General features: G+C 52.5%; 4 protein-coding genes across 14 annotated transcripts in view; 2 read left to right on the forward strand and 2 right to left on the reverse strand.

Annotated features, from left to right (window-relative positions):
- The first annotated feature begins 3,220 nt into the window (after positions 1–3,220).
- MXD3 (MAX dimerization protein 3) lies at positions 3,221–7,664 on the forward strand. Of its 4 annotated transcripts, XM_032336904.1 has the most exons (7): positions 3,230–3,479; positions 3,758–3,863; positions 4,550–4,579; positions 4,704–4,818; positions 6,903–7,086; positions 7,169–7,288; positions 7,346–7,664. In XM_032336904.1, the coding sequence occupies exons 1-6, from the start codon at positions 3,410–3,412 to the stop codon at positions 7,282–7,284; spliced, it is 621 nt and encodes a 206-aa protein (XP_032192795.1). In that variant the 5' UTR covers positions 3,230–3,409; the 3' UTR covers positions 7,285–7,288; positions 7,346–7,664. The 4 variants fall into 4 exon arrangements, with proteins under 4 accessions (XP_032192794.1, XP_032192796.1, XP_032192793.1 ...); XM_032336903.1 differs by having other exon boundaries at positions 3,221–3,479; positions 3,703–3,863; positions 4,550–4,818; XM_032336905.1 differs by lacking the exon at positions 4,704–4,818 and having other exon boundaries at positions 3,221–3,479; positions 3,703–3,863.
- Positions 7,665–7,912: 248 nt separating this feature from the next.
- PRELID1 (PRELI domain containing 1) lies at positions 7,913–11,465 on the reverse strand. The gene is made up of 5 exons (XM_032336906.1): positions 11,206–11,465; positions 10,426–10,651; positions 8,877–8,990; positions 8,683–8,761; positions 7,913–8,446 (listed from the first exon to the last, which is right to left on the reverse strand). Exons 1-5 carry the CDS (start codon positions 11,295–11,297, stop codon positions 8,298–8,300), a joined length of 660 nt encoding a protein of 219 aa, XP_032192797.1. The 5' UTR covers positions 11,298–11,465; the 3' UTR covers positions 7,913–8,297.
- Positions 11,466–11,553: 88 nt separating this feature from the next.
- On the forward strand, positions 11,554–13,796 carry RAB24 (RAB24, member RAS oncogene family). Its single transcript, XM_032336907.1, has 8 exons — positions 11,554–12,058; positions 12,141–12,209; positions 12,424–12,502; positions 12,606–12,673; positions 12,750–12,849; positions 13,069–13,119; positions 13,251–13,313; positions 13,433–13,796. The coding sequence occupies exons 1-8, from the start codon at positions 11,942–11,944 to the stop codon at positions 13,495–13,497; spliced, it is 612 nt and encodes a 203-aa protein (XP_032192798.1). The 5' UTR covers positions 11,554–11,941; the 3' UTR covers positions 13,498–13,796.
- A 1,226-nt stretch (positions 13,797–15,022) lies between these two features.
- Positions 15,023–22,328, reverse strand: part of NSD1 (nuclear receptor binding SET domain protein 1) — a 156,256-nt gene continuing 148,950 nt past the window's right edge. For 7 of the 8 annotated variants that reach the window (XM_032336894.1, XM_032336899.1, XM_032336895.1 and 4 more), the window contains one exon: positions 15,023–21,471. In XM_032336894.1, coding sequence (XP_032192785.1) covers positions 19,841–21,471 — 1,631 coding nt within the window. In that variant the 3' untranslated portion in view covers positions 15,023–19,840. The remainder of the gene's footprint in view (positions 21,472–22,328) is intronic. The other variant, XM_032336900.1, reaches the window with a different exon arrangement.

Here is a 22,328-nt window from a genome sequence, read left to right on the forward strand (position 1 = left end):
AGAAATAGAAGTTCCACCAAAAAAACCCCCAAGTTACTGGAATTAATAGATAAGGACATAAACCATTATACATGTATGAAATAACTAATGGAAAAAGAATAACTTGGAGAGAGAAGGGGTATAATGAGTTGAGAAGTGTTTTTCAAAAATTCTTATCTAGAACCTCTGAATATGACCTAATTTGGAAATAGAGTCTTTAACAGATGTAATTAGGTAAGTTAACATGAAGCCCTAATATTGGGCCCTAATCCAGTGACTGGTGTCCTTCTGAGAAAGGGAAATTTGGACCCAGAGACACACAGGGGAGAAGGCCCTGTGAAGCTAGAGGCGGAGATTGAAGTGATACATTTACAAGCCAAGGAATGCCAAGGATTGCTGGCAGCCACCAGAAGTGAGGAGAGAGGCCTGGAACAGACTGTCCTGCAGAACTGCCAGATGGAACGAACCCTGCTGAGCACGGAGTTTGGACTTTTGGCCTCCAGAACTGTTAGAGAGTATATTTCTGTTTTTTAAAGCCATTTATTTTATAGTACTTTGTTATGACCCTAGGAAATTAGTACATGGGGTCATGAGATATTCTGGGATATGGATAGAAAACTTTTTTTAAAAAGCTCAACTGGGAAAAAAAAAAAAAAAAAAAGCTCAACTGGAAATTCTAGATCTGAAAGATACAATGGCTAAAATAAAAACCACAGCGGATGGGCTGAACACCAAGTTGGACTTCACAGAAGAAAGAGTAAGAGAACTTAAAGACAAGTAAATAGAATTTATCCACACTGAAGCAGAGAGATTAAAAAAAAACCAAAAAACCCACCTGAAGAAATGAACATCGCTTAGCACGGATATATTCTCAGACTGGGAAGGATACATGAAATTGGGATCAGAGTAAGAGAAGGAAAAAATAGGGCAGAAAAATATTTGAAGAAAGAAAGACTGAAAAACTTTTCAGAAATTCACAACATTGTAAGCAAGACAAACACAAGGCAACCATACCCAGGTGTATCATAGCCACGAGCTGAAAAACAAAGACAAAGAAAACTGAGAAGTAGAGGAAAAAGACACTTCTTCCTCCCCCCTCCCCACTGCCCTGCTTCCTGGGAGGTGGTGCTTCCTGTCCCTCTGGCTGGTGGCCCTGAGCTGTGTTCACAGGAGGCCTTGAGGCCAGCCTGACTGTAGTGTCCCTACTGTTGCTAGCTCCAGTCCTGCCTGTGGCAGCTGCTAGGGCGAGGGCCACATCTTGGGGTGGTCACTCGGGTGCTCTTGCAGCCGCGCTCTCCCCTTGCACAGCGTGCAGTGGGAGCGTCTCTGGCTCTCAGGTGGGCCTTGCTCCCTTCTGCAGGGAGCTCTCTTCCTTCAGAACCACTCTCCGCCATCTTCTCCCCTCTCCAGGGTTCGGCCTCCTGCGTCTCCGATGTCTGAATTGCAGGTTTGCGCCTGTGCTGCGTGGGTGCTGACTTCAATGAAATAAAATTGGGAATTCATTCCCAAGCCTAGTGACAGCCTCTCTTTAGACATCCGATTTTGGGTGGAGGTTTGGAGGACCAGTCGGCCTGTTGTGGGCCTTGTCCACCTCTCTAGCATCAGCCTGCACCGTGCTCTTTGCTCTCTGTATTGCCTGCAGGTCTCCCAGAGACCTCCTATACAGAGATGACACCTGTTTAGCCGCTTGCCCAGAAAAACCTTCTCAGACCTCCCTGATCAGGACAGATGCTCCTTAGGACTTGCCTTCATGTTGTGTCTTTTTCTATGAGGACCTGTCAAAACTGTAACTCTGTTGTGTGTGAGCTCTGCAAAGGCAGCCCTGTCTTGTTTTGCCCATTTTGTATTCTCCAGTCCTGGGCACAGAGCCTGAGGTCCAGGAACTGCTCTGCTACTGTTGTGAGTGAGTGGATGAGTGAATGGGTGGACAGTTCCAGGCAGCATTTTGGCTGAGCGTGGCAGTGGTTCCACTGGGAGTGATTCTTAGAGAAACCCAAAGGTTTTTTTTTTCCCCTGAGGACTGAACTGCTAAGTATCATGTTTCCCAGGACTGTTTCTTAATAAATAATCTAGTCCTTCTTAGCCATTTCTCACTCAGCCCCCGCCTGGCTATAATGCTCCACTCTGAAACAGCTGCTTTCATCTTCTGGTCTCCACCCTTAGACTCACTGTTCCTGCAGGTGTGGCCACACCTACTGGTGGCTACCCTTAGAAGTCACTGCATATACTTCCGTGGGAGGCTAAAAAGTCGTTTTAAAGAAGTGCTCCTGGACTCAGGCAACCAGGGGCTCTGTGGGAGGAAGAAACCTGTATCTGGTTTGCACTGGCCTCAGTAGTCAGCAGCTACAACGTACCGGGCACGGATGGGCAAGGGCTCTGATCCTGTGACAGTGCTGTCGTCACAGGGCTTCCTGAACATACAGGAGGGAGGTCACTTCCCGAGTCATACAGTTGAGAAGCAGCAGGGACAGGAGAGGAACCCAACTCTGTGGGCTCCAGAACCCTGGGCTCTTAGCAAGCTAGTTCGCCTGCTTCCAGAGTATGGCTTGGCTTGGGAAATTGGTACCCTACTGACAGTTTTTGTAGCCAGCAGTAGCTTCCCTGCAGATGACAAGGAGCAGGAGGAGCCAGGAGACTATTCCCCTTCATGACAATAGGAAGCTGAGGCCCAGTACGGGCATACAGGGGCAGATGGCAGGCCGGCGAGGGCACGGACCCTCGAGCGTAGGAGCGGATCTGCGCCCCCTTCCCCGGCGCCTGCGCACTGCAGCTCCGTTCCCCGCCCAACCCCGCCCCGATCGCCCGGGTTTTCAAATTTGAAACCTGCTCCTTTTCCCGCCTGAACGTGTTGACCATCGGAGGGAGAGGGCGGGGCCATACGCAGCCAATAGTGCCTCAGAAGCTCCCAGGCCCCGCCCTGAAGGTGACGGCAGCCAACCGCAGGAAGCCTGGGGCAAATGGGTGAGGGTGCCCGCCGGCCCCGCCTCTGCGGCGCCCACGTGCAGCGACCGGGCTGGGCCCTCCCGGAGACCAAGGGTCCCCAGAGTACCATTTTAGGTGCAGAGCCTTCGCCATCAGCTTGGGACTGGAAACTGAGACCCTGATACACTTAGCAGCGCAGGGTCCTTGAGCAAAATGGGCAAGACGCGGCCCCCTTTAGCACGGGGATTCAAAGGCTGAGCCTGGAACGGGCGCCCATAGCAGCCCCGGGAGTCTGAGCCGGGGCGGGAGGGGGGCGGGCTCGAGGAGGTGGTTGGCTGTTCCCTGGCCCCTTTGGGGGAGGGGCTGGGCCGTCCCAGGGGCGGGGTGTCCCAGGGGCGGGTCCGGGTCCCTGTGTTTGTTGCACCGTGTCAGTTACATTGTAACAAAAGTGGTGCAGCCGCTCTTAGGGCCAGCACTCTAGGCCCGCCCGCCGTCAGCTGTCGCCGACATGGAATCCGTGGCCAGCAATATCCAGGTCCTGCTGCAGGCGGCGGAGTTCCTAGAGCGCCGTGAGAGAGGTGAGGAAGAACTCTTGGCCGGTCTCCAGACGGCAACCTCGCTGACACAGGCCTGGGCTGGACTTGGCTCCCAACAAGGATGGCATGCATGACTTTAAGCAGTAGCCCCGGGGTACCCCGCCCTCAAGTTGTTGGGGGGGAGGGGTCCCCAGGCTGTCGGACAAGGAGTGGTTGGGGAAATGGCCCTGGCACCAAAAGCCCTTCCCTGACCGTGCCTTGTCAGGGGCGCCTGCTGGGACCAGCCCCAGGCTGAAGCGGGCTGGGGCTCTCTCTGGCAGAAGCCGAGCATGGCTACGCGTCCCTGTGCCCGCACCGCAGTCCAGGCCCAGTCTACAGGAGGAGGAAGAGATCCCCCCAAGCTTCTGGCGCGCTGGACAGTGGGCGGTGAGGAAGGCTGGGGATGGTTGGGGGAGGAGGGGGATGGGTGCCATCCCTCATGGGGCCTCACCTTTGCCCACTTCCTCCTTGTTGCTTGTATCTTCTGGGCCAGGTCCCCTACTCTGGAGGCAATTCAGACCTCTCCTGCCATCTCCTTACTCCCCTCTGTTCATTCACGGACTATTTCTTGAGCACCCTGATGTGTCAGAAACCATCAACTTCAGGGAAAGAAGTGTCAGAAACCATAAACCAGAGAGTTCAGGGTCCTTCCACTCACACTCTTGCTTGCACTCTGCATCTCCACTCAATTCCCGTCCCCCCGCCCCCAGACTTCTCTTTTCTCTTCTCATCCCTTTGCACATGCTAATCCCTCCAATTTTAAAGCCTCTCCATCCACCACTCTGCTTTGGGTAGCATGTTTCTGGCCCAGCTCAACTGTCACCTCTGTTCGAGAAGCAGTTCCTGACTGCTGGTCAGGGGGCCTCGTTTGGACCCCACAACCTGGGCAGGCCTCTCAGCATTTGGCTTGGTATCTCTGCCTCTGCCGGCGGGCTCCAGTGCTCAAGGCTGGTACAAGGGCCCCACATTAGGCTAGTTTGGGGCCTACATCTCTAGTGGATTTTAAGTCCCTGGGACTGAGGGTGTGGGTAGTAGCTGACCCCCCCCTCACCTGTCCTCCCTGGCATTGGCAGGTCTGTGCACAACGAGCTGGAGAAACGCAGGTGAGTCCCAGCTTTGCCCTGACAGCACTGGGCCCCAGGAACCATCTGCCTCTGGCCTTCCCTCCCCTGCTGTCTGGCCGGCAAGGCTAGGCTGGCACTGCCCTCCAGACCCCTTCCCCCGCAGGAGGGCCCAGCTGAAGCGGTGCCTGGAGCAGCTAAAACAGCAGATGCCCCTGGGGGCTGACTGTGCCCGCTACACCACCCTGAGCCTTCTGCGCTGGGCCAGGATGCACATCCAGGTAAAAAGTTCCTGCAGTGCCCTGCAGCCAGCCTTCCAGAACTTGTGAGATGTGTAGTGGGGAGGGGCTACGTGCAACTGGGGAGAGAGGCCTGAGGTAATAGCCCAGCAGTGAGACATGGGACAGTTCTCTGTGCTTTTGGCTTCCACTGTGTTAAGTAGGAAAAAAAGCAGAAAACAACTCAAAGAGGATTGTTCTGAGGCTTAAGTGAATTTTCCCAATAAATGTTCATGGTTATTAGGGCTATTATCAATTCAGTCCTAACTGAAGTCACTCAGCCTCTCTGGACTTGGTTTCCCTCTCTCTACGGATGGGTATAGCTGTTGAAAACATTCTGATGTGTTCCATGTCAGGGTCCCGAGGACTGCAGAGGTTTCCGCTTTCCCATCCTTCCAAGGCCTCCAGTTCTGAGCCGTCTATTCTCATGCCATTTGGGGAGGCAGTGCCAGAGGCCAGGAGAGGGGAAGGACAGAGGAAGCCAGTCACTCCTCCTCCCAGCATCCTTCTGTGGCCTGGGCTATGCTCAGTGCCCCCTGGTGGACAGGAGTGGGGTGTGTGGGCTCATGCCCCATGCAGACCCAGATTGGGGGCGGGGGCGGAGCAGGGAACTGAAAGTGGCCTTTCCTGCCACTTTTAGTGGCCTTTTCCTGCCCTCCTGACCCTCTTCACAAAGAAATGGGGGCATGGCCAAGCCAAGGACCGAGGTGCACAGCTAATGAGAGGCAGAGTTATAACCCAGGCCCAAGTCTCCTGCCTTGCAGTTTCCTTCAACAGGTGTTTATCAAGCACCTGTTCTAGGTACCAGGGGCTGTGTGGCAGATCCCAGATCCATGTGCTATGCAGCATATCAATCCCAGTGCAGGGACTGTCAGCTCTGCCCCACAGTACCTGCATCCACTCATTGTGCTGAAGAACACCCTAGCCTGGTAGCTGGCCTGTTTCTCACCTGGAGCTCTCCTGACCTGGTTCTTGGAGGGATGATGTGTGCCCTGTGGGGGCTGGCTGGCCCATGGGCAGACCTGGGGATTGCTCCTTCCTTGAGGCCCTATCACCCCTCCCAAGATAGGGCCCTTGAGGCCCTAACTCCCTGGCCTCCTGTTTTGCCTCTTCTGGGCTGCCCTCCACATTGCCCTAGAATGTAATGTGGAGCACACAGATCTGTCCAGGTTGGTTTCCTGCTGGAAAATTTCCATGGCTCGTGCATGATAGGACAGTCTCAGTTCCTTACTTCCTATGAAACTATAGGCCCTTCACAGCCCAGGTGTTGCCACTGGTCTGCTTTAGGTCTCATGTCTTCCCACGCCCTACCAGAGAAGCTGAATCCTCCATGATCTTCCCAGTTTCCCTCTGCTTGGATGCTGCTTCTTGCCCCATCTTTGCCTAGGCAGCTCTTACTCATCTTTCTACACCCAGTACAAATGTCCCCTTGTTCAGTTCTTGTTGACTGAATGTAGGCTTTTGCCCAGCCAGGGCTCTGGTGGGAGAACCCTTGGCACTCCCTAGACCCCAGGCTGGCAGAGCGTGAGGGGGATTAATGCTAAAGTTCTAGGGTTCCTGGGAGGGTCTGAACCAGGAGTCACAAACCTGCAGGCTTTGGTCTGTAGTTTCTAAAAATTTAAATTAGTTGCCAGCATTTAAAAGGACATTTGACATGGAAAAGTCTTTCAGCTTTTCTTAAACTGGGCAATGGGGCAGTGCTAGGCCCGTTTGCATATGTCTGTAACCAGTTAGAACCTAGAGGGGGACCACCTCCTTGAGCTGTAGGGCCCACTTGCCACCATATCACAGGCCTCCTCGGTCCCTGCTGCTTGCCATGGAAAGACTCCCATCACTTGATGAGGCCCTGACCGCCCCTGAGACTGGGATGCCCTTCCCAATTCACCCACACCGAGTGCTCACAGGGCATGTACTTGGAACCATAGCCTGGAGGCTATGGGAGCCACCCTCTGGGGCCCAGATTCAGTCACCCCCGCCTGGAACAGGCAGTCACCAAGTTGGCCACAGTCCGCTCTTGAGTGGTGCTGGGGTGAGGCCCGAGCCCCCAGGCAGCTGACCCTGGGCCTTCCCTCCCTTGGGATTTGTAGAAGTTGGAGGAGCAGGAGCAGAAGGCGAGGCGGCTCAAGGAGAAGCTGCGCAGCAAGCAGCAAAGCCTGCGGCAGCAGCTGGAGCAGCTCCGGGCACCAGCAGGGCTGGGAGAGAGGGAGCGGCCACGGGCAGACAGCCTGGACTCCTCGGGCCTCTCCTCTGAACGCTCAGACTCAGACCAAGGTGAGTGCCCCGAGCCAAGGAGTCACAGGGGTGGCGTGGGCTGAGCTGGCCAGGTCTCCTGATTGGACCCCTCCCTGCGCAGAGGAGGTGGAGGTGGACGTGGAGAGCCTGGTGTTCGAGGGCGAGGCTGAACTGCTACGGAGCTTCAGCGCGGGCCAGGAACACAGCTATTCACATGGCAGTGGCACCTGGCTATGACCTTCACCACCCCAGAGCAGGCCTCCACCCACAGACTGCTCTTGGCTCTGAGAGAGGAGCCCACCACCCCCCAAGCCTCAAGAGCTGCTTGGAATGGACTAAAAGGACCCTTACGTGGGAACAGGTGCCTGCCCCCCACCCTGCCGCTGGCTGCTGGCAGTCCCTCCTTGGGGAGGGGTGCCTAGGTTTCCCCTGAGCCCTGCAGGGGAGGCAGCTTGGGCCTAGGCCACCCTTCCAGGCAATTTTTTGTAGCACTTGGCTCTGCTGTCCCCAGGGAGGGGCAGGAAGCCTCTTGGGCCCTCACATTCCTTTCTAGAGAAGGCCCCCTGACCTTTATCCCAGATACTGTACAGTATTTTCATTAAAAGCCTCTTTACTAAATTCCTGTCCATGATCTTGCCTGATGAAAATGGGGAACTCCCAGTCACGGACAAACTGGAAAAGAGGAAATGAGATCAGTAGCTATTACTGACACCGTGCATCGTACCAGGCAGTGTCCCTTTAATCATCACAGCTGGAGGCTGCTCCGTCTCCCAGGTGCACTGAGTACGAGACTTGCCCAAGGCCCAAAGCCAGGAAAGTATGGAGTCAAGGTTCCAACCAAGTTTTCTGACTTCAGAGCTAGGGCTCATTGAATTCAAGAACTATTTATTGAGTGCCTGTAATGTGCTAGATACTGTTCCAGATACTTGGGACACATCAGAGAACATGACAAAGGTCCCTGCCCTCATGGAGCTTACAGTCTGGCGCTTCCTAGCCCTGTACCTGCAGGCTGTCTGGGACCGGGCAGGCCCTGGCCCCTCCCTGTGCTGGATGTGGACATCCACAGGCCTGGCTCAGACATGGGCAACGTGCCTGCTGCACTGTCAATGCCAAACAGGACACCCAGCCCCAACCCACCCAGACAGCAGAAAGGGCTGGAAGTTGACTTTTAATAATAAAGTACAAGGGGGACAGGCAGAGGGACTTGAGCCGGGTGGTCAGGTGTCCTACCGCGCCGGGGCCTGGGCTAGCTACACGAAGTGCTGCTGCTGCTGCTGCTGCTTGGTGGCTGCCTTGCTGGCAAGGTCCTTGGCCTTCTCTGTAGCTGCCAGTGCCGTCTCCTTCGCCTTCTCCTTGGCTTCCTTGGCTGTCTCAACGAGGGTTTTGGAAGGGGCCTCACCTGCAGCAAAGGGCAGGGGCTGGATTCAGAAGACTCCAAGAAGACCCACCTCCACATCCCTCCTCCCCAGTATTCCCCCACCTTGGGCCAGGCCCCTTCTGAAGGGTGGCATTTGCCCCAGGGTACAGATGAGGAGTCCCAGGCTTAGAGTGGGGTGGTAACAGCTGTAGATTCCAACACCCGTCAGGGCCGCTAGGACTGCACCCCAGGCTCTTTTTGTACCCAGAGCCCCTCACCCTGCAGCTTGGCCAAGATGTACTCAAAGCCCTTCATAGTCTTGGTCACATTGCTTTTGAACCGGGCAAGACCAAACTCCTGGCAAAAGAAGAAAAGGGGGTTAGGATTCTGAGCTTCCCACTGACCCCTAGCCCAGCCTTCATGCCAAATGCCTGGGCCCCCAAAGCCCCAGCACCCCCACAATGCTGCTCACCTGGACAGCTCTGGAGACCCCAAATAAGCTAGAGGAGACCCAGGCTTCCCGGCGGATTTCGGTCCAGCCGCTGTTATCAGAGTTCACACAGTAAACACATCGTTCCTCCACCACCTGTGCAGGGAGTCAGGCCAACCACAATTGGGTGGGAGTCTTTCACTTCATCAACTTGCACATAAATTTGGTCACCTGCCTCTTTTTCACAGGGTAAGGCAATAAAGTGAAAAATCCACTTCTTTCCCCTACTGTGTTCCCAATCTCCATTTCAGGAAGAGAACAAGAACATAAAAAGGGCCACTTTGCTCTCTAAAACCTCTCCTCTGACCCTTTCAACTAAAAGGCACATAGACTTGAGCTCAGGAGTTTGTGTGCCAGCTCCAGCCTGGCCCTGGACTTGGTTTGGTAGCTTTAGGTGCAGTGCTTTCAGCCTGCCTGCCACCCACTGCAGCTCCTGAGCTCCCTGGCAGGTGAAATAAAAATGGAAATCAAGCAAACATCACAGCTACCAGCTATCAGTATCCTGGAACCAGGACTTCCAGGAGCAACACTTACAATACATGTCTCACAGCTGCATCACTTATATTTGTAATTTACAAAAACAGATTATGCCCTCAGGGTATAGTCAGCTGTGAAGCCTTCAGAAAACTCTGGGGGGGCAGAACCTCAAGGTGCCTGCTCACTCTGTGACCTTGCAGGGCACTTCCTCTCTTGGAACCTCACTTCCCTCTTTGCACAATGGAGAGTAATACCTAGCTCCCAGAGCCACTGTGAAGCAGCTAGCTGAGAATAGAACGAGAGCTCTCTGAAAACTTTTACAGTAGTCACACATGAGATGATACTGTAGGACGTTCCTTTAACCATAAGTTTTCCAGCTTTTTTTTTTTTTTAAGATTTTATTTATTTATTTGACAGACAGAGATCACAAGTAGGCAGAGAGGCAGGCAGAGAGAGAGGGGAGGAAGCATGCTCTCTGCTGAGCAGAGAGCCCGATGCAGGGCTCAATCCCAGGACCCTGGGATCATGACCTGAGCCGAAGGCAGAGGCTTTAACCCCACTAAGCCACCCAGGCGCCCCTTCCAGCTTTTTTTATAGGCAAGAAATCAAGAGGTATACGAACCTTTCCCCTCAAAATCTCAGGCAAAAACCCATTACGTAAGACAGATAAAGTGGAACTCATCTAATCATCATGGGCAAGGGGCTCAGATCCTCTCCCCTCAGAGGCACAAAGAAATTGCTATGGCTTGATGGATTCCTGTTTGAAAATCACTGCCTCCTTCCCTCAGCATCACTTTTGTGGGCCCAAACTATATGTGTGCCAGGTACAGTGAAGGTGCTCTGTATTTAGAACTTGGGACAATTCCGTAACAAGTACCCCTCCCCCACAGCATGAATGAAAAGACTAATTCGGCTGAAAAAAAATCATCTGAGTTTACACTCTAGTTTACTCCCCAGTAACCCAAATCTGCCTCAGATAATAGAGGCTCCATGGCTTCCTAGCCATATGTACCTGGAGCTACTTTTGCGGAACTAAAGGGGAGGGTAGTCTCACCATCAGCCGGGCGTGGTTGATGTTCCAGGTGAAGGTGGTCATGGTCTGGTTCTGCGGGTCCACAATAGAATCCTCCAGGATGTACACCGAGTGAGCGACATTGGCAGGAAACAGTCGCTCGGCCCAGCGGGGCATCCTGTTGGTCTTGGTCAGGAGACGCCGGGACAGGAGTTTCTGGTCAGGGGTCACCTCCCGGTGCACTATGTCTTCCGTCAAGACATGTTTGCTGCCAAGTATCAGAATGAAGGTGACCCTCGGGTGCATGCCGCTAAAAGACTGCCCGCTGGGGTTCCCCTCCGAAGCTTCCCGGCCCAGAATGGCCATGCCTTCCCCAAACTTGCAACCATAAGTAGCGTGGCTCAGACCTCAACTAGAGTTCCCTGCGACTATCCGAGGGCAAATTCCAACTCCCGCCCTCTTGCGGACCAGATTCCAGCGGGGACTGGACCTCAAGATCTATTACACCAGTGGAGAACGCCACAGGCAGAGGAGTAGGCCAGCGCCGGGATTTCCAGCTGCTGTGCCGCCGCCTCTTCCTGTCTCACCACCCCGAAATGAGAGAACCTTGGACTATAGCCTCAAACCACTGCCCGGGCCCAGCCTCCTTCCACTACCTTGCAGGCCTGGCCTGGCCGCTTCTCGGATAGAGTCTTCTTACCCTAAAGATGGCCCCGGTTCCGACGGTGCCCTACCTCGGACTCGATGTCGAGTCTCTCCCGGACCCATACTTCGATCTCCAAACAGCGAGTAAGAAGGATTGCTCTTTCCAGGGCCACGTACCTATAGGGATTCGGGTACCGCTGCCAGAAGGCAGCGAACACTTGGTCCCAGGAACTCCGGAGCACGCTCTGGCCCAGGAAATACTTCACCATCGTCCCGGCCGGGGCGGGCTCAGCACCCGCGCAGCATCAGGGGTGCGAAGCCCGGGGTGGGGCACGCGGAGACCGGATCGGGGCTCGGCGCACGCCCGCCAGGCTCGCAGCTCAGTCACCACCGGGCCGCGCCCAAGGAGCAGCCGCCGCCATGAGGAGTTGTCGAGCAGCGCGCAACTTCCGGCGCAGCGGCGCTGTACCCACCACTTCCGGCGCCCGCCCACGTGACCCCACGGTCCCGCCCCCTTATCCTTTACCACCTCCCCCCTCCCCCGCGGGAGTCGCGGCGTTGCGGGTCGGATCCAGGTTGAAGGAGCCCCCCAGGTTCCGTGGGGATTCCGTGCGGGAGCGACCTCTAAGCCCGGCGGGGGAGCTGGGTGGCGGTATGCGGCGCCGTTGAGGGCGCTGCCGCGCGGGCTCCCAGGCCGCCCCGAGTCCTGGGCTCTTCGAAGGAGGTTCAGCGCCTGGGGCCGAGCAGCGGGGCAGACGCGGACGCTGTCGGAGCTCGAGCCGACGCGGTGTCTCCAGTCGTAGGTCGGCGCCTGGGGTCGGGGACCGAGGCTTGGGCGCTGCCTGCCCGAGCGGAGATCCGGGCTTGCCTCCGCCCCCGCTCAGGACCCTGACGCCGGTGAGGCGGCCCCGGGATGAGCGGGCAGCGCGTGGACGTCAAGGTGGTGATGCTGGGCAAGGAGTACGTGGGCAAGACAAGCCTGGTGGAAAGATACGTACACGACCGCTTCCTGGTGGGGCCCTATCAGAACGTAAGTGCGCCGCGCGGGGCCCGGAACGAGTGGGGAGGGAGCTGCTCCGCACCCGCGGCCCTGATCACTTCCCCGATTGCAGACCATCGGGGCCGCCTTCGTGGCCAAGGTGATGTCCGTTGGAGACCGGACGGTGACTCTAGGTATTTGGGTAAGTCCCCTGGGCACGCAGTCCCGAGAAAACCTATTCATGAGGAGGCTTACTTTCTCCTGCCTATTATCAGCTGACTTGTCTTGTAGAGGCCATTTTTCTATTCTAGACCCCAGTTTAAAAATAGGGGTCTGGAGGACGTCGTGTTAGTTTGCAGTCTTGGGGAGTAGCTAGGTAACTCAGGCCAGGGCTGAGCCGCCCCCCTGCTCTTCAGGACACAGCAGGCTCTGAGCGTTACGAGGCCATGAGTCGAATCTACTATCGGGGCGCCAAGGCTGCCATCGTCTGCTATGGTAAGGATTCTGGCCTGTTCCTCAAACAAGAGGGGGTGGGTGTCAGGATGGCCTAAGAACAGCCCCTGATCCTTGGTTGTGTTTTCTGCGTGCCCGTATCAAGACCTGACGGACAGCAGCAGTTTTGAGAGGGCAAAGTTCTGGGTGAAGGAACTGCGCAACCTAGAGGAGGTAAGTGCCAGACCTCACCAAAGGCCTAGGAGCTGGTGGTCCATGGGAGTGACTTTGACCTTGTCTTCTGCTCCAGGGCTGTCAGATCTACCTGTGTGGCACCAAGAGTGACCTACTGGAGGAGGACAGGCGTCGTCGTCGTGTGGACTTCCACGATGTCCAGGACTATGCAGAGAGTAGCTGTTGCTCAGCTCCCTGGGGGTGGGGGAGTGAAGTGGCTGCTTGGGTGGAGCACAGAAAATAGGGACTGCCTTAGCTGCCATGCCAAGACCCCTGGGGAAGGTCTTCTGCCTTCCCTGAAGGTGTGGGGTCTATTAGATTCCCTGAACTGCTAGCCTTTCCCTTTGTATCCACCTGATTCTCAGGTAGGAAGCTTTAGTCACTTCTCTTTACAGATATCAAAGCTCAGCTCTTTGAAACATCCAGCAAGACAGGCCAGAGTGTGGGTGAGTGCTGTCCGGGTCTACACAGCAGGAACAGGCAGGGGCACCAGAGAAGAGCCTAGAGGGCTGGGTTATTGGGTGATTCCAGGGTTACTGGCTTTCAGCCCTCACTGACTTGTCCTTTTTCCTGCCAGACGAGCTCTTCCAGAAAGTGGCAGAGGATTACGTCAGTGTGGCTGCCTTCCAGGTGATGACAGGTGTGTGTGCATCCTCAGCCTCTCTGGAGTCGTCTTCTAGGCCCACAGCATCTGGCCCCCTTCACAAGTTACCTGATCCCCAAACAGAAGGGTGCTGAGCTGCCACCTCTTTTTGACAGAGGACAAGGGCGTGGACCTGGGCCAGAAGGCAAACCCCTACTTCTACAGCTGTTGTCATCACTGAGTCACCACCATTCACCTGGCCTAGGGGAATTAAAGGAGTTCCCTGAGAAGGGCTAGACCTAGCTCCTGTCTGGGCTTGAGTGGTCGTACGTCTGAGCTACCCCTGGTCCCCATGGCAGCAGAGGTGGCACCTGCCTGTGCTGGCCCATGAAATGGAGGCAGCATTGGGCTGACTGATGGGCATGAGGAGGGTAAAGGCTTATTTGGACCCCAGGCTCCCTGTCCTGGACAACACTTGTGTCTACAGATTATTTAAGTGGCTTTTGATTTGTAAATAAAATCAATGCACTGTGAATCACACTCAGCCCCTCTCCCTGCTGTGTGAATTAGGTGCCAAGACACCTAGTTCTGGGGCCACCTGGCTGATCTCACTTCTTATATTAAGGCTGCCCTCAGCTCTTACTCTTTTGGAAGCCAAGTTAACTTCACTCCCGGATTGCATCTGAGATAATATAGAAACAAAAGGGCCTTTTCCTGTTCTTTAGGAGGGGACAAAGTTAAGTAAGGGGCTGGGGTTGGGGCAATGTGAAGCTCACGCAAGGCAGGCACTTAAGTGGTGTCCAGAGATCAAAGGGTCAAGCACTCCTACCTCAGACTGGCTGGTTCTACCACTGCTTCTGTCACATCTAGGTCCATGAGTCATGTCTGTGGCTCAGATTCTAAGCTTCCCAGCAACATACTACAAGGTGGCTTAATGGAAGAAAATTTTAAGTTCTGCAAGACAGAAAGGTCTTATAGATCCAGAATGGAATCCAGTTCAGCTATCAACAGAAAAGGTACCTGAACTTGGCCTGAGTTTCTCATCTGTAAAATCTGGTGACCACTACCTAGTTCAGGGCTGCGAAGACCCTGAACAAAAAAGTTAACTTTAGGACTAAATGTTTGCCTTTCCACACTATTCCCCAGAGGGCTTTCTGCTCAAGGGCAGGAAGTTCAGGACTAGGTCAGAAGAAGAGACATATGGACTCCCAAGATCCCCCCAAAGTATATCTTTGGGTCTTAGAACTAACAGGTGTTAGGGTGGATAGAGCTGGTGCTTCCTGTTCAGCTAAAAACCATATGGCAGCCCTTTTCCAGTATTGAAAGCCTGGTGGCTTTGCCTCTGCTTTCCTGCCTTAGGCCTGGGCCAGGTCTTCTGCAGTGCCTAGCACCTATCTCTTAAGAACTAAAGACATGGCCAGAATGGTCAGACTCAATGCTCAGAAACAACTTTGGTTCCACTTCCTTTTTAAAAACCAATTCCTCAAAATACCCTTCCTTTATGGGTAATGGAAGCTTCCTCTATAGGAGCTGAAACTGACACCAGCCACTCCCAAAAGAAGTGAAAGACATTCTGGCAGCTGGTGGTGCTGGGAGGAAACCCACACCACTCTTGGAGATGCTCAGAGGAGGGGGCTCACCTCCACCATGTCCCCAACCTGGGAACTATCTCAGAGGCTGGTTTCTGCTCTCACCCCAAGCCCAGCCTCCCTCCTGTTAAGCTACATCTCCCCACGGACAACAAACAAAACACAGGGCAAGGGCCATTAAGAGTAAAGTTAAACTTTACTTTACAGTAATTTTTTTTCTATATACAAAGAATTACAGTACATGTTTATGGGGACTCCTACAGGGCTCCCCTCTTTTTCACTAAGAGTTTCACTTACAGCTGACAATCTATGGGGGGAGGAAGGGGCAAAAGACCAGTGATGGACCTCAGCTGACACCCCCCCGCCCCCCTTTCTTAAAAATATATAGATCTCTATTGTCAGCTTGTTTCTTTGCCAAGACTTAGAAAGCTGCTCTTCCATGAGCTCCTTGTGTGCTGCACTCACCCATCTTCAACACACTCCTCTACACGCACACACAGGCAGCACCCACCTCGGACCTGGAGACCGCCTGTTCTCTGCCCCTACCCTGGAAGTCTAAAGCACCACAACCATTCATCTCTGCTCCTGGAACTCCCTGGGCACATCTCTTGTCCACAAAGCTTTACTTGACTTCCAGGGTGTTAGACCTGAAGCCCCTCAATAGCCTGATGGTTTGAAAGTCACGGGAAAGCAGCTCTAGAGAAGGGACCACATGAGAGTTTAACATGATTTTGTTTACACTGGTAGGAAACATTTCTCAGGCTGTGGATTTCTAATTAAAATAAACTCTTTCCACTTCCTTAAGAAATATTACCCTTAATCTTCATAACCAACTGAGGTGCTCCCATGAGAGTAGAAGAGGTAGAGAGGGGCACAAGGTAACACAAAGAGAACCCCATAGGCGGAGCTCTACCAACCTGTTCTAGGCATTGTGGACCGAGGCTACACCAGGTGACAAGGTGACACCAGCCCTGAGAAACTCAATGGCCACCCTCATCTGGATACAGCATCTCTTCCACCTAGGATTACACTGACCCACTCCAGGGTCGGGTGCAGGCTTCACTGAGGCTCTGCCTTCTCTAATTGAGCCTCAAAGAAATGATTCTACACAGAATTTCTTCTTCCCAAACAGGAACCTGGGTTTCTTAACTCACCAGTCCCTTAACCCTTGGCAGTGCTTATTTATACCAGAAAATTAGCACCATCATTACATTTTTTTGTGTTCAAAGCAATTATCTATTCTTATTTCAGTTTGTACTACAGCAACCTCTGGCCCTGCTGCACTGGCCCTAGGAAGCTCAGCTGAGAGTTAACTGGCTATAGCCAATGAAGTCTCATGCAGCAGCTACCTAGCTCTAAGTGATCTGGAATGTCTAGCACATGAAACAGTCCAAGCATTACTTAGCAGGAAAAGGGGCTTGTGGCAGCTCCTTTCTTGCCATGATCTCAGGTGAGGAGACTGACCACTCGACCTCCTGGTTGACAAATCGCAAGAGGATGACAAGATCCTCCTAAAATGCCTTAGGAGAAAACCCACTTTATAGGAGCTGAGGGCAAAATCAATCCACGTTTAGTGCTCTCCTGATTCCTTTCCACAGGGGAAGGTGCCAGGACCAGACTTCCTTCCTGCCATTCTGTTCTCATGATGTGACCTGGGAGTCCAGCTCCAGTGAGGAGATGCTACTGAGCCTGGGAAAGGATCGCTGATGCACTTCGTGCTCCGACTGTAGTGTGGGGTAGAGAATGTGAAGATAAAATAATTATTTCCATCAATGCTAAAGATGCAGATTGGGTTCATTAGAGGACCAACACAGTGACTTAAGTCACCTCAAACTCAGTAACTTCAGGGGGAAGCAGACATTTAAAAACCTGGGATCCTTCTGTAGCAATGACAGCTATTTTGCTATTAGAATGGGTTTGTTCCAGCAGGAGAAGCAAATGAGGCTTTGAATCCAAATCTCAGCAGTTTCCATAAAGTTCTTCCGACTTAACAGGGCAAGGAGAGATACTGGTTCTTTAGCTACCTATGGAAGCTGTGACTTCCCCTTTGGAAATGTTTCCTGGGGACAGGCTTAGAGGCACTTCTCTCTTGAGATCTTAATTTCCAGGCATTTGGCCAAATACTAAAATACCATCCTGCACAAAGATCAGGAGTTTCTAAGAGAAAAGCTTTCCTTTTAACTGCCAATTCACACCCTCTGGAGAAAAGGTCTCAGTACAAGACTCCGGGAGAGTCCCCAAGGATGGCAGGGTCACTCTCTCCCCATTGTCCCTCATGTCAGAGTTTCAGTTTCCCAACAGTCCTTTAACTCTGCTTCTAATTGTATGGTGACTGCTTTCTTGATGTTAACAATCTGATATCAGATGCTGCTATCAGTGGGCCTGATAGCTGAATTTCTAGTTTTTAATTCTACCTGAGAGTGAATAACCCTTACAAAAGCCTGGATGTCCATCCATTTAGATAAAGAACTTCCACCCCCCAACCCTCCCACCCCCTCCCCCAAACCAGGCACAGCTCAAAAGTTGTTTTCCCAGGCAGGTCTGGAAGGAAGTAAATGGTGGAGAATGGAAAGAACCAAAACAAAACCACAAAGTGGCCAATCATGGCCCACCTTTCCCTCACTCCTTGTCCTGTGAGACGTATCTAGAGCGGCTGTCAAGTCAATTACCTACCAAAGCCTACTTCAGAGAAGCTATTTCAGGATGAAACTTCTCCATTTAAATTTTTAACATAGCCTGCACACACACCCCTCCCCCCCAAATTCACAGTTTATTTCATGAAACAAAGAGCTACGGTAATTTAACACACAACATAGTGAAAGAAGATTCTGACAGTGCAGTGCGAATATCTTTTTCTGATCACAACTACAGATGACAGGAGAGAAAAGGGCACAGGACTGGCACCAAGCAAACTCTACTCATACAGCCTAAAAGATTAGGGAAAGGGACCTACTAGCTGCAGTTATATACTTATTATTCTCACACATGATAAATACTTAATATAATGAACTTTAATGTTCTGGGTGATTTCTTTAAAAATATCTTTTCCATGGTTTAAAATTTTTTAAAAAAGAAAATAAGATGCTTTGTTTTCTCTTCCTTTTGAACAAAGAGCTTTTCCTCTCTCATGATGTGGGAAGAGAGAGAGGATGAAAAGGGGAGAACTAGGCAGGTGGAATTTACAGAGATTTCGAGGTCTAAATGGGATACAGAGAAAGGTCCCTAGACTTGGGACAGCCCTGCCCAGCCTCGTTCCTCTGCCTGAGTTCAAGTGTCTCAACCCGAGACAGACTTTGGGAAATAAAAGCAAATTCTTCTTTTAATCTTAATATAAAGCGCAAATGCTTCTATAACTATTGTTCCCTCCTTAAAAGTGATGTAACCTCAAAAGGAACTTAGGAGGAGGAAACTGGGACAAAATACACAATCTTGTGAGGGTGTAAAAGCCATAACTGAGACAGAATGGCCAGGAGACATCTGGGCCAGGAGATGGCCTGTTGGCTAAAGCTGCTGGCTAAGTTGGCAAAGCAGAGAGGTAAACACGTTTGGTCTAGGGACAAAGGAGGGGTGAGTGAATGGGAAGGAACTGGCCAAACAGCACTTCCTGTTGGCAGTTGGTGAGCTGGGTGAATGGTAGGGCAGGGTAGCACCAACAGATTTCCCAGCCCTTGTGCCCCAGCTCAGGGCAGCAGTAACAGATAATCAGCAGTTATGAGGAATCATCTCTTAGACTGGACATTGCTCTAAACACCACATCTTGCCAGTTACAGGGAAGGGTTCTGGCCTGCTTCCGAACAAAGTCAGCAGGCACGTGCTCTCAGTACAGAACACAGCAATGCTCAGGGATGGGGTGGTAGAATCCACCAGTGAAGGAGAGGACACCCTCCATTCAGATAGGAGGGCAAAGTATCAGAAGAGAAGTAATTTTCCATCAAGATCTGGCACTCTCCCTGAGCTGGCGGTAGATCTAGCCCAGAGTTTGCCAGAGATTCCCTGTATCCACTGCCCGACTCTGAAATCTGAAAGCACCTGTTTGGGGGGACGGGCGTGGGGTGGGCTGATGTAAAAGGAGGAAAATTGGTAGAAAAGAAAGGTAAGCTTGCCAATTGCCTTCTTATACTTCAGGAAAGCTATGTCCTTGTAGAGCCCAGCCTCAACAACCAGCTGCTCTGCCAAGGACAGATTTTCAGACTCTGCACAGCCCAGACAAAAGCAGTAGCGGCTGCCCAGCCAACAGCTCCACTTGGCCTTGATGCAAACCCCTGTTCCCCACCCCCACCTACAGAGGCCTCCACATGAGCGTGCGTGCATCACACACACACACATGCACACCCAACCAGGGGACACTTACTCAACACAACCACTTCTGGGGCCATAAAGGACATTACAAAATGAGTCTGATGCCCCAGGGCCCCCTCAAAACTTCCTGTTATTTCCTGACCAAAGGTTTGTCAGAACAGCCTGGGAACCTAGGCAGGCGTGTTGGGCTCACAGGGATCAGGTTTTATCTCTGTTATCTCCTGTCAGTGACTAGCACCTGGCCTAGCACATGTGAATGCTCAAGAAATCACCACTGATATGAACAATTATCAGTTCTTCCCAAGTGTTCATTAGGTGCCCTCGGTGGGGCTCTGCAGGGCAAGAGAAATAACTCCAAGAGCCCCTCTATCTTCCAACCTGACCAGTGGAATTGAATCCCATGCTTGACTCCAGAGTGGACTTTTTATTTCAAGTTACCATGTGTAAAGGTTGGAGGAAAAAGACCCAAGTCTGTCTGTCTCCTTGGCTGGGGCCCACTTGGATTTCCATACATGGTTTACACAACCACATGCCCCCACTGGCTAATGTCACAAGAGTTCTGAGTGTTGGGATATAAGGAAAGAGTAACAGTGGAAAATTGTTGGGGTCTGTTTTTTAAGAGGGGAAAAGAAAGAGGATTTCCGTTCCCCAAGAACCCTGGGGGCAGCTGGTCTGGTCATGTGACATTTACTCATATTACTTCTGTTCTGACTCTGCACACTTGTGACTGGAAGGAGCCTGGTTAAGAGCTGGAAGTGTATTTTGCTCTGGTTTAAGGTCTTGCCCTCTTCCAAGAGACCAGCAAGTCTGTGCCAATGTCTGTGTGCTCCCAGAGGACCAGCAAGATGGCGATATTGTCTGTCCAGCCACCATGGGCCAGAGTCCTGGCCCTGGTGAGGCCTTTCCCAGGGCCCAGGGACTCTGCTCTGCAGTTGCCAACTTCTTCTCTTCAGTACAGAAGGAGGATGGGGCCTTCCCAAGAGGCCTGAAGGACTGCCCACTCTTGGCAGCAAGTCCAGGTAGTTGCTGGCCTCCGGCCATCTGCTTCACCTGCTTCACCAGGCCTGGTGCTTGGCTGGGAGGCCCTGGTGTCTGCTCCACCCCTGCCGGTGCTCTTCCTGAGGCCTGAGTTGTTGGCTCATATAAAAAAGCCTTGGCAGGGGGCTGAGAGAGAAGTCTGGCCTGGGTGAGTGATTTAACTGGTTGCCAGGAGTGCTCCGAAGGGACTGCTGCTTTCCCCAGTGGCTGAAGGACAGGATCTGACACACTGCCTCTCTCTACAGCTCGCGGCATCTGCCCCAGACCTTTGCTGGCAGTCCATGAGCTTGACTCCAACACTGGCATCTTCTCATCAACCTGTGGTGTGACCTCATGAGGTGAAGTAGCCCGTTCTTTCTGGTGAGGAGTCAGGTCTATGAGATCCATGACCAAAGCAGCTCTATTTTTTGACTGAGTATTCTGGTCCACGGGCCTCAGCGCTTTTTCTTTAGCTACCAGGGTCTGGACCACAGCTGATAGTACTTTGTCAGGAGGTGGGAGTCTCTGGGACAAAGAAGCATGGGATTTGTCAGAGGGCCTGTCTGAAGTCTGAGGTTTGGGACTGCTGCTGACTAGCAGTCTATCTGGTTGTGGAAGTCTCAGGCCAGCAGGGACTGGGGTTTTCTCCAGTGACTGGGGCCTTGGGCTGGCAGCACCTATGGATTTATCCAGCCTTGGGTCAGCTGTCCCCAGAGGTCTTTCCAGTGGTTGGGACCTGACTGAGGTTGAGGAGCTTACTCCAGTCACTGAAGAGAGTTTGTCCGATAGTTGGGGTCTTGGTCCTGCCACTGCAGGTGGCCTGTCCAATGGCTTCTGGCTGGATACCAAGGATTGGGGTTTGGTCCCTGACCCAGCAAGGTCCCTGACCCTATCTACAGGCTGGGCCCTGGAGTCAGTTCTGTCAGAAGGTCTTTCAGGAAGCGGTGGTCTCTGACAAGTCCCTGCCAGAGCTTTTTTGGACAGTGACAGTGTCTGGTTGGTGTCAGCAGGCAGCTTATCCAACATCTTGGGCCCCTGAGCAGCCACTCCTGATGAATGCTCTGCCAGGTGAGTGCCTGGGCCTGGAGGCAGCGGTACTGGGGGAGGCACATACTCACGGATCTCCCCAGGTTCCAGAGGGTTGGGCCCACACGGGTCATGCTCAGTACAAGACAAACGCCCATCCAATTTGGAGATGAAGAGCATCCCTTCCCGATGCTGCTTACAAAAGGAGCTGGGACACATCTCACAGAAGGAGGCTGCTTCCTTCCCACAGATGTCACACTGATGCCAAGGACACTCCCATTTCCCTAAAAACACAGATGTGAAACAAACGCTTAGGAAAATAAGCAAGGTGCATGAAATGAGCCATGGCCCTGAGCCTAAGTCAAAAGAGTGATTTCAAACTGCCACCTTCTAAGAGAGCTCATGCCACTCACCTGATACCTCCCCTACCCCAGAATCTGATTCTCCTGCACAACACATAAAAATAAAAGCCAAGTACCAGTAGCAACTGAGTATCAACTAAATATACAGGCAGGAGGAATTTCTTATTTCTATGACTATTTCTAGCACGGGGGGGAAAACCCAATGCTCCCCTTAGAATGTGAAGATACTACTTCAACAGTCTTGAAACTCCATTTGTCTAATATAGCCTTTTAATATTCAACTCTAAAGGGATAGTCTTAGCTATTTAAATTTCTGCTTATTTGGTTGTATTTAGGAACAGGGAGCAAATGTACAAATGTTTTGAAAAACTGAGCGGATTTTCCTTTGCTCAGTTTCAAGTCTTCACACTAGCACAAATTTTACCTGTACCGTCCGCACAGAACCAGTGGAAAAGACCCTGACCTACCATCTATTTGCCCCCATTTCTCGACACCTGAGAGTCTCTGCCATGGATGGTGTTTTGGCCCTGGCTCACAGTTTCCAAATAAACTATGCTAGCCGTGACTCCTGGCTCCCAGTCAAGACAAGTTCTACTGCAGCCTGTGCCAGCTACAACCCTGAGCTATTGATTCTGAAACAATTCTCCATCTTCACTTCCCGGCACTGACAAGTCATGCTGTGGCCTTACCCTCACACTACCTCCGTTTCTATTATTTCATTTCCCTGGCAACCATACATTGAAGGAAAGCTAGTTCAGAAAGAAAAGCCTCTCACTCCC

This window comes from Mustela erminea, chromosome 3 (genome assembly GCF_009829155.1).
Source record: "Mustela erminea isolate mMusErm1 chromosome 3, mMusErm1.Pri, whole genome shotgun sequence".
NCBI classification, from domain to species: Eukaryota; Metazoa; Chordata; class Mammalia; order Carnivora; family Mustelidae; genus Mustela; species Mustela erminea.

Bases quoted from the DNA above. Each gene is read 5' to 3' on its own strand.
- PRELID1 (XM_032336906.1), bottom strand. From the start codon at position 11,297: ATGGTGAAGTATTTCCTGGGCCAGAGCGTGCTCCGGAGTTCCTGGGAC. The intron at 10,652-11,205 runs GTACGTGGCCCT...GATACTTGGCAG, and splicing joins CGGTACCCGAATCCCTATAG to CAAACATGTCTTGACGGAAG. The intron at 8,762-8,876 runs GTGAGCAGCATT...TTCTTTTGCCAG, and splicing joins GGGTCTCCAGAGCTGTCCAG to GAGTTTGGTCTTGCCCGGTT.
- RAB24 (XM_032336907.1), top strand. From the start codon at position 11,942: ATGAGCGGGCAGCGCGTGGACGTCAAGGTGGTGATGCTGGGCAAGGAG. The intron at 12,210-12,423 runs GTAAGTCCCCTG...CCTGCTCTTCAG, and splicing joins CGGTGACTCTAGGTATTTGG to GACACAGCAGGCTCTGAGCG. The intron at 12,850-13,068 runs GTAGCTGTTGCT...TTCTCTTTACAG, and splicing joins TGTCCAGGACTATGCAGAGA to ATATCAAAGCTCAGCTCTTT.
- MXD3 (XM_032336903.1), top strand. From the start codon at position 3,767: ATGGCTACGCGTCCCTGTGCCCGCACCGCAGTCCAGGCCCAGTCTACA. The intron at 3,864-4,549 runs GTGAGGAAGGCT...TGGCATTGGCAG, and splicing joins GGCGCGCTGGACAGTGGGCG to GTCTGTGCACAACGAGCTGG. The intron at 7,087-7,168 runs GTGAGTGCCCCG...CTCCCTGCGCAG, and splicing joins ACGCTCAGACTCAGACCAAG to AGGAGGTGGAGGTGGACGTG.